The 9085-nt window shown below is 39.9% G+C and overlaps 1 protein-coding gene across 1 annotated transcript; it reads left to right on the top strand.

The window, feature by feature from the left end:
• Positions 1-885: 885 nt before the first annotated feature.
• Positions 886-8076, top strand: p2rx2 (purinergic receptor P2X, ligand-gated ion channel, 2; the record flags this gene model as incomplete). The annotated part of the gene is made up of 12 exons (XM_080852184.1): positions 886-1025; positions 3746-3881; positions 4626-4697; positions 5100-5175; positions 5274-5370; positions 5486-5566; positions 5666-5807; positions 6632-6762; positions 7416-7506; positions 7584-7649; positions 7750-7827; positions 7978-8076. The coding sequence occupies 12 exons, from the start codon at positions 886-888 to the stop codon at positions 8074-8076; spliced, it is 1209 nt and encodes a 402-aa protein (XP_080708310.1).
• Positions 8077-9085: the final 1009 nt, after the last annotated feature.

Genomic DNA, 9085 nt, shown 5'->3' with positions numbered 1-9085 from the left:
CAAGACATGTTATTTTCAACTCTGTTACACTACTGTGTCATGACTCGTGACTTTTCTGAAGAGACAGACAAAATATGGACACGGGTGTGCGCATCGGTGTCTCTTAAGTATACTAATTTACACATTTTTCAGCAATTGCGGACACGTCTCAGCACACAATTTAACTCACTCAATCACATTAGTCTATCTACATCGTAATGTGAATCTACAGCGAAGACTATTATCTTCTATAGGTCTAAAGTTTTCTCTGCCCCTTCATTACCATGTAGGCATAATCACCAATCTGAATAGCAAACTACCTTCATACTGTTGCTGCTTATCCAATCAGGTGTGAAATAAGCCAAACTCTTATTGTATCTCCTGTAGTTTTATTCCCAGGAAGCAGACATAGCCTTCTTATGAAAATGTATATGTAGTACTGGAAGTCACTATGCATAAAATGGTCTGCTAAGTCAATAAATAGCGTAGATAGATCTTGTTTTCTGTTGTCCCTGAGCCAGTAGCCTACTTGAAAACTTTGTACCATGCACATGCGTAGTGAACGCGCACAAGTCCGTGTGGGCGCAACGCAACATTTTGTTCAGCTGATGACGAAATTTGCGTGTTGCGTACCGAGCGCAGCCCGTGCCCATCTCGTGTCCGCGGATGTATGATGCATGAGTGAGCAACTTATTATTTGTCATGAATGTCTGTCCTTAATTAATCCACCCTTGTGGCATTTGTTCCTCGTCACCTTTACTTTATTATCAGAGGGAGGGGCTAGGACGTAGGCTAACGACAGGAGGGAAGAGAGTATTGACAGATGAAGAAATTATATGTATAAAATAAGACCTTTGTTTTTTTATCAACAAGACAGCACAAGGAAGACTTAAGAGATACGTGAAAATGGGGTTCAAGGACATTGTGAAGGACTATTTTCTTGGCTTCTGGGACTATGAGACCCCTATGGTAATGGTGGTACGAAATAGAAAACTTGGAATAATATACCGAGGAGTGCAGCTTCTAGTAATCACATACTTCATTTGGTAAGTGTCAATTATAAACCACATGCTTTAAATTATCTTGACGCAAATGTAACCTTCTTTAAGGCAGTTGTAATGTTCATTATAAAAAAAAATGCCTCCATGAAGGTTTTTGTAGCACTATAATTTCTGAAAGCAATAACATGAGGAATGCATGAGAAACGTTTCTGCATATCATGCAACTTTCGTCATTTATAAACAAATCAGGTCATTTAAGGTGTGTAGGCTACTTAGCAGTGAGGGAAACTGTAATTCCAGTACAAAGAGAAGCTGTGAGATGTGCTTTTTTCATAGTCTTCCCTATCTTTTCCCTCTATATTAACCATTTCCAGCCCAGGGTGCAAACCATGCGCACTTATTTTGACCACTTTGCTTATTGAATGGTGAAATTAATAATATATTGCAATTGATTCACCAAGGTGTTGACTTAATAACACTGGGGAGAGTTTGTGAATGGAAACTTGGAATCACAATGTGTAGCATTCAGTGACTGATTTTAAAAGCTAATTTTGAGCCGAACATTATGTTTGTAGTGGATAAAATGACCTTGCATGTTTAATATGGAATATTTTATAGACTAGTTGAGCACAATCGCTGTCAGACGACTGAGTGGTCATCATGTTTCTCATCATTACAGCCATAAATGTGTCATTTTACCCAAATGGACCAATTGTATGTCCCATTTTCCTAATTATGTTAAAGGCACACAAACACACACACACACACACACACACACACACACAAAACCCAAGTGCAGGAAATGTATCATAGGTTTATCATAATAAAGTCTGGTTGTACCAGTACATAGTCAGGCATTTGTAAAATAATCAACCAAAATAATGCAGTACCTGAACATATATACATGTTGGCCAAACATATGTTATATCTATATATACATAGACTCAGTGGCGGCTCCTGAAAAAATTCTCAGGGGGGGCAATTTTTTTTTTTATGATTTAGGCGACCTATTCAGTAGGTACATTAAGTTATCCGATTTACTCATGCAGCAATACCTTTTTTTCCACTATTGGCAGCAACCAACAGTAATATCTCCCCTCTTTCTACATAGCTAGAGTAGCAAGATACAAGTGGAACGCTATGGAAGAAAGTTACATTCAGGAGCCTTCATAAGCAAACATAATGTGGCTCCACATTAAATTATCCCACTTTTTCGTTATCCACACGTCTCAAATGTTGTATGTTGTAACATAGCTGAACAGGACACATGATATGTCCACTAACAACATAAAGAAGGGGGCAACATACGTCAAAACCAACGATATTTATTGACTGAAAGTATTGGCTTACAAAAGCAAAATAAGTCATCACATAAAAAATTATTCAAAGATAGTTCACACTGTGAAACCTATGAAAAGTGACAGTGGTAAATAGAAATACAGACCGCGTTAGCCACTTCACGACCGCGATTTTCTTTTGTTCCAATTTCCCTCCCTTTGTAGAAAACTGTTGAATGGATACTTTTGGTCTAGGAAGTCCTAATTGTTTTTTTGGTCAATTTATCTTCATTATTACGCTGAATAAAAAGAAGTTTCTGTCAAAGAGCGGATGGAATTGTTGTGCTGAACAGGTGCCAACTTGACATGCCTTTGTCGAAGCTGTGTGACGTCCTTATTGGCTTTTACCATAGCCTTTTGCGTCGCTTACTTATGACTAGTCTTGGAGGGGCGAGCCCTCCCGGAAGCCATAGAGAATGCATTGAGAGACATACAGAGAGCTCTGTTTTGTGAAAAAAACGCATTTAACATGGGAGTCTGTAGCTGCCAAATGTGAGGACCTGCCTGATGTGAGGCCGCATGCGCAAACTTTGCGACACTATTGTAGTACAACGAGCCAGGTAATGCTGGTGGTGTATGCTACAGCATGAAGTGGAATGACAAGCGCATTTGTTTACGTTTGAAATCCACCAAGGTTTATGATGTTAAGCTTCATGTTTATTGAATTATTAGTTAAGCAGTGCATTCATTAGCCTACTAGTAACAGTAATACAACATAGCCCCATATGTTGACACTGAGCCTTATGCTGTAAACCGTTGACAAAATTATAAAACACTACGTTAAATAAACCTACATTATGCGTTAAGAGAAGCCAGATACGTTGATATTAAACCATGTATGAGAATGCACGTCTTGGATAGTTTGCTCCTGAGCCTTCTGCCGTAAACCGTTTGTGTTTGCGCATGCGGACTCACATCAGGCAGCGGCGGACTCTAGACATCCTATTGGCGGACTCACATCAGGCAGGGTCCTCACATTTGGCAGCTACAGAGTCAATGGGAGAGGTCTGGGGCGATTTTCATTTCGTCCCAGATCGCCCTGAAGGGGCGGGGCCATTTGAATCTTGACTCTAGGCTGACTGAATGACTGTTACCTGATTCGACAATGACATACAGAGGCAGATGAGACGGTCTAGTGGTAGAATCCGACAGAAAAAATATATGAAATTTACATTTACATGTTGTCGTGCAATTGAATTTATACATCAGGAATTTTTTTTTTATTATAATTATTATTTTTTTTTTTTCCCCTTCTTCTTTTTCCCATAGGCAGTGCGTCGCCCAATCGCCCTTATGGACGAGCCGCCACTGCATAGACTATATATATAACACATATGTTTGGCCAACATTTTGAGTGCGGAGGCTAAAGGGGAGGCATGAATGCCATGTAACTGCCTGTGTAATGGGCTTGGTTTGCTATCCCCACAGGTATGTGTTCATCAGTCAGAAGGCATATCAGGACACTGAAACCAGACCTGAGAGCTCAGTGTACACTATGATGAGAGGAGTGGCCCTGCAGGGCGACAATGTGTTGGACATGGTGGAATACGTCCATCCCTCCGAGGTATGGAACACGTCTCTGATGGGCCATCAACAGGTCCTCTGAACATCCTCCTTAACATCTGTCGGCCCTTTAAAGGCACCCAGTGCAACTTTATATAAACATTCAATGAAAAATAAACATTCAATTTCTAGTCTTTTTTACACGTAGTAAGTCTCAATAACTCCATACCATTACATATCGACATTCAAGGAGCAAAGATGAGACGTTGTTGTGTGCTGAGAACTGATAGAAAATCGTAAACAACAACAATCGCCGGTGGGGAGAGGCCATTTTTCCATTGACTGGAATCCTGCTTTATTTATTGCGGCACCAACAAATAAAGAAAATGGCGGCGATTGTTGTTGTTATCGATTTTCTATCAGTTCTCACCACACAACGACGTCTCATCTTTGCTCCTTGAATGTTGATATGTAATGGTATGGAGTTATTGAAACTTACTACGTGTAAAAAAGACTAGAAATTGCATGTTTATTTTTAAGCCTCGAAAGTTGCACTGGGTGCCTTTAAGACTTCAGACATACATTGTATGGAGTTGCATTAAATAGAGAGGTGTAATACACACAGTCATGATTGAAACTTAAAATGGCTCACCGTTTGACAAATGTGCCCTTGTTGCTACGGTGATTTGGACAGGCTCATGAAAAGTCAAGGCTAATGTTATTATTGTAAATTTGCTTATTTCCACCCACTATGGAAGTACATTGTGTAGGATTTTTATTATAATAAGGTTTATTTTTTTTGCAGGGTGGAGACGTTATAAGCACTATCCTGAGGCGTGAGGTTACTCATGACCAAAAGCAAGGCACATGTGCAGAAGTAAGGATGCGATTGATGCATTATGACTCACCTAAACACCATTAATATATGTTTTATTATATTATATAAATATATGTTTTATTTTTATTGAATGTTTTATGGTCCAGAAACATCTAATGAAATGCAGAAGATGGGTAGGGATTTTGAAAACATGAGGTTTTCATGTTTTCAGTACTACTTTTAGTTATACAATAATCTAGTACAGAAAATGATGCTATACTAAACCAATGAATTTTTTATCAAAGTTACTGTCTTGCCCATTTTAAATTTAACATAATATATCATTGTCAAGGACAGTAAGGCTGCTATTGAAGGATTGTACACATATTAACATCACAAACTAGCGAAGCACTAAAATGCCATTTTATACTCCAAAATCCAAACCATTTTTTAATCTCACAGGATTACCGTGTTGCCAAGGCCAACTGTACAAAAGATTCAGACTGTATTGCTGGGGAAATAGACCTTGATGGTAATGGTAGGTGAAAGCTTGCTAACCGCTAGATAAAAGTGGCATGTAAAACTATGCTGAGTTGTATGTTGACTGAGGTGTGTTTCTATCCTGTGTTTCTGAAGGACAGCGAACAGGACGTTGTGTGCCGTACTACAACTACACCTTCAAGACATGTGAAATCCAGTCGTGGTGTCCTATTGAAGCCTTTGGTGCTGTTAGGTGATGTTTGGAACTGTCTTTCTTTTGTGTTGCACTGCAAGTCAGTCCAGGTAGTGGACCCATGACACTCATAGCGCTCTTCCTGATATTCTAATAGTGTTTTTCATTTCAACAGAGAACTACCATTGGCAGAAGCTGTCAACTTTTCTGTATATATAAAAAATACAATACACTTTCCGAAATTCAAAGTGCTAAGGTTAGTTCCCTATTTTACATTTTGGAGGTGGCCGATGAACCAAAAATGTACAAAATACAACAATGAACAAATAATATAAATTTTCACTTCCCTGCTTAGAGGAAACACCAGGCCCAGAAGAAAAGTCAAATATATCCCCCGATGTCATTACAACGAAGAGACTCATCCATACTGTCCTGTTTTCCGGCTGGGCTACATCGCAGAGCATGCCAGGGAGAAATTCAGTGAGCTATGCAGAACCGTAAGTCTTTATTGGTCTTAAGTGGTTGTCTGTGCCAATCACACATTACACATTACTGTACAGAACACATAATATAATACATTATATTAAACGCTGATATAAAAGTAACTTAAAAGTTACTTTCCCTAGTAACTAATTACTTTTGATATACAGTAACTGGGAGGTAATTCAATTACCTTTAAAAGAAGTAACTAGTAACTGTAACTAACTTGCCCAACACTGCACATTACTGTACAGAACACATATTATAATACAAATGGGTCTAAGTTGTTATGGACTGGACAGGTTGCTTAATGATTGCACACATTACTGTTACTCCCACTCTTGATTTGTCTTCAGGTTAGTATAGATGTATAGGGTAAGTATAGGTTATTGTATGTGTATTATATGTTTAGCATATTGTATTTTATATTTATTTGGTATATTTAGTAGGTTTATTATATGTGTATCATACGTGTAATTTATGTTTAGAGTACTTTTATGTTATGTTATATTATGTTGTTATGTTAGGTTGCTGTGCAGTGACTCTTGTTTTAAGAATGTCAGTGCCCAGTCTGACTCTGTGTTGTTCTGTGCACCTGACCGTAAAACACTTGAAACTTGAAACATTACCAGAGCTAAACTCTGGGCGTAGAGTCTTGGAGGCAGACGCCAAGAAAATGGGGACAGCTTGAGATGTTAGCCCTGGACCGGGATGAATGGAGAACTCTTGTTTGCGGCCTAAGCCCCAGAAGGGGTAGTAGGCGATGATGATGATGATGAACTCTTTTGCACTTCCAGGGAGGAGTGATAGGAGTCTTCATTAAACTCTTTTGCCCTTCCAGGGCGGAGTGATAGGAGTCTTCATTAACTGGAAGTGTAACTTTGATGCGGACCCTTTAGCGTGTGTGCCCACTTATGCATTCAGGAGGCTGGACGTACGCAAGAACCTGCCTTACTCAGGGTATAATTACAGGTGGGTTTCTACCAAGTCTCTAATGCTTGCTTACAGAGTGATTGCTGTTTCTGCTCCCAGCTACTTAAATGCTCTTGTAAGGGCAAATGTTACCCCCAGGATGCTATGCGTTTAGCACTGCTGTCTGTGCAAGTACGGCAATCTAGCCTATTCTCATTCGTAGTTCTACGTTGGTGGAATAAGCTGCCTAGCACTACCAGAGCAGGGGGGTCCCTCTCTACCTCTAGCACCTCCTTTCCTAACGTTCCCTTCCTCTACCTCTCCTTATCCTTCCTCTAATGCTATCTCCTCTAACTAGTACTTAACTCGCACTTTCAGTAGTTACATTACTGCACTTTTTAAATGTCTTATTAAAGTAGTAGTCGTATTTATTTATTGTTACTCTAGGTCTCTATTGCTCGTAGGTTGATTGTGGGTCGCTTTGGATAAAAGCGTCTGCTAAATGACTAAATGTTAATGTTACCAGTAGAGTGTCTGCCACTGCCATGTTGTCCCCTACAAGACTGCATGCTGGAGCACAAGCATGTTCAGAGTTCAGAGTTAACATAATGGATCCTCATGCCTCATCACCGTAGGTATCTTATCACTTGAAAATGCTTACATGCGTCAGCTGCATGGATGCACACTGTCTGAGATGTAGTAATGCTCCTTAGATTTGCGAAGTACTACAGCAGGAATGGTGAAGAGTTCAGAACACTAATCAAGGCCTTTGGAATCAGACTGGATATCATTGTCCATGGGCACGTGAGTAGTATCAGATCAAACTGATATTTTATTCCTCACAGTAAGAAAACAACAGTTAACTCTGACACTCTCTATAGGCTGGGAAATTCAACATCGTCCCAACCATCATCAATGCAGTAACGGCTATGACCTCAGTCGGAATCGTAAGTGTCACATGATTTCCAGTTCATACAGAAATCGAGCATCCTAATAGGTCTATGAGTCTAATAATCTAAGAGAACGTTTAATACTTTTTTTTTTCAGTGCTCCATCATCTGCGATTGGATCATGCTGACCTTCATTGACAAGAACGAGATTTACAGCGACAAGAAATTTGACAGCGTAAAGATAAAAATGAAGAGTCACTGAGAGATTATGTTGAAAGATGCAAACATACTATTACCTCTCTGATGTGCTACTTTGTAATGTATAATTACAGTGAAATTCAGATTTTCGAGTTGAGTTTTTTTTCTCTCTCCCTTTTTCTTCCAGTCCTCTGACGAGCCCGTGGAACACATGGTCGTCACAGACCTCACCCTCACGAGCTACGGGTCCATCAGCTCAGACCTCTCAGACGGTGTGCCGCTGTGACGGAGGGCGTACTCTCTCACCCCTTGGCTAGCAGTACAGGATGTCGCTCATCTGCAGACCTGTTCAGTGACTGTGCTTGAGGAGCTGGTGGCCCACTCGGCAGACCTTTAAAACCACACATGGTCACAGTGCCAGGAGATCCTCTGGACAAGTCTGTAACCATGAGCTCAACCAGAAGCCATCAAGAGACAAAAACATTACGGCACATACCACACTTTAAACTACAATAGCTTCCAGCGGTTCCCAAACTTTTCATGGCAGGCACCCTTTTGACAACAAACAAAAATGATTACTTGCAATTTAACTTTTCATAAAACAAACGGAAGCGGTTGCATAGATTTTCTTAAACATTGTTTCAATTTTCTTGTTAGGCTATTCCTTCTTACATATAGGCTAATTGGTAGTCCCTCAAGTAGGCTATAAACACATCACTTATAGGTTAGTTATCGGCTACTATGCTGTTAGAGCACCTGTGATTGGTTCTTCTGTGCGGCCCGCCCCACACTTTGGGAACCACTGCTTTAGTCAAATTAATCTTAACTTCATTAGTCTTCACTGTACTATAAAATCAAATATCTTATTTGTTTAAAAGAAGAATGAATCGTCATATCATTTAACGAGTATTACTGTTTGTCAGGGTGTACTCTATAATAATGCAGTAACAGCTGGAATAAAATCACAATCACAACATAACGGAACATTGCAGAGTATGCATTCTGTTCTGTTCTGAGAAGTCCAGACTCTAGAGTTTTTATAAGCTTGATGATTTGTTTGTTCTCTGGTTGATCTGTGTAGCAGGGACGTGCACAGGAATTTTGAAGGGCAGTTGCTCTGCCCTGGAAAAAAGGGGCAACACATAATTCTTTGTCACACGCCCCCGTCATCTGATCGCAAATTTTGCCAATATCATTTTAAACTCTCACTAACCGCCGCTGCCACGCCCCGTCATCTGATCGCAAATTTAGCCAATATCATTTTAAACTCTAACTAACCGTTGCTGCCCCGCCCC

Source organism: Sprattus sprattus, assembly GCF_963457725.1.
Source record: "Sprattus sprattus genome assembly, chromosome: 15".
Lineage (NCBI taxonomy): Eukaryota > Metazoa > Chordata > Actinopteri > Clupeiformes > Clupeidae > Sprattus > Sprattus sprattus.
This window is presented reverse-complemented; position numbering and strand designations above follow the sequence as displayed.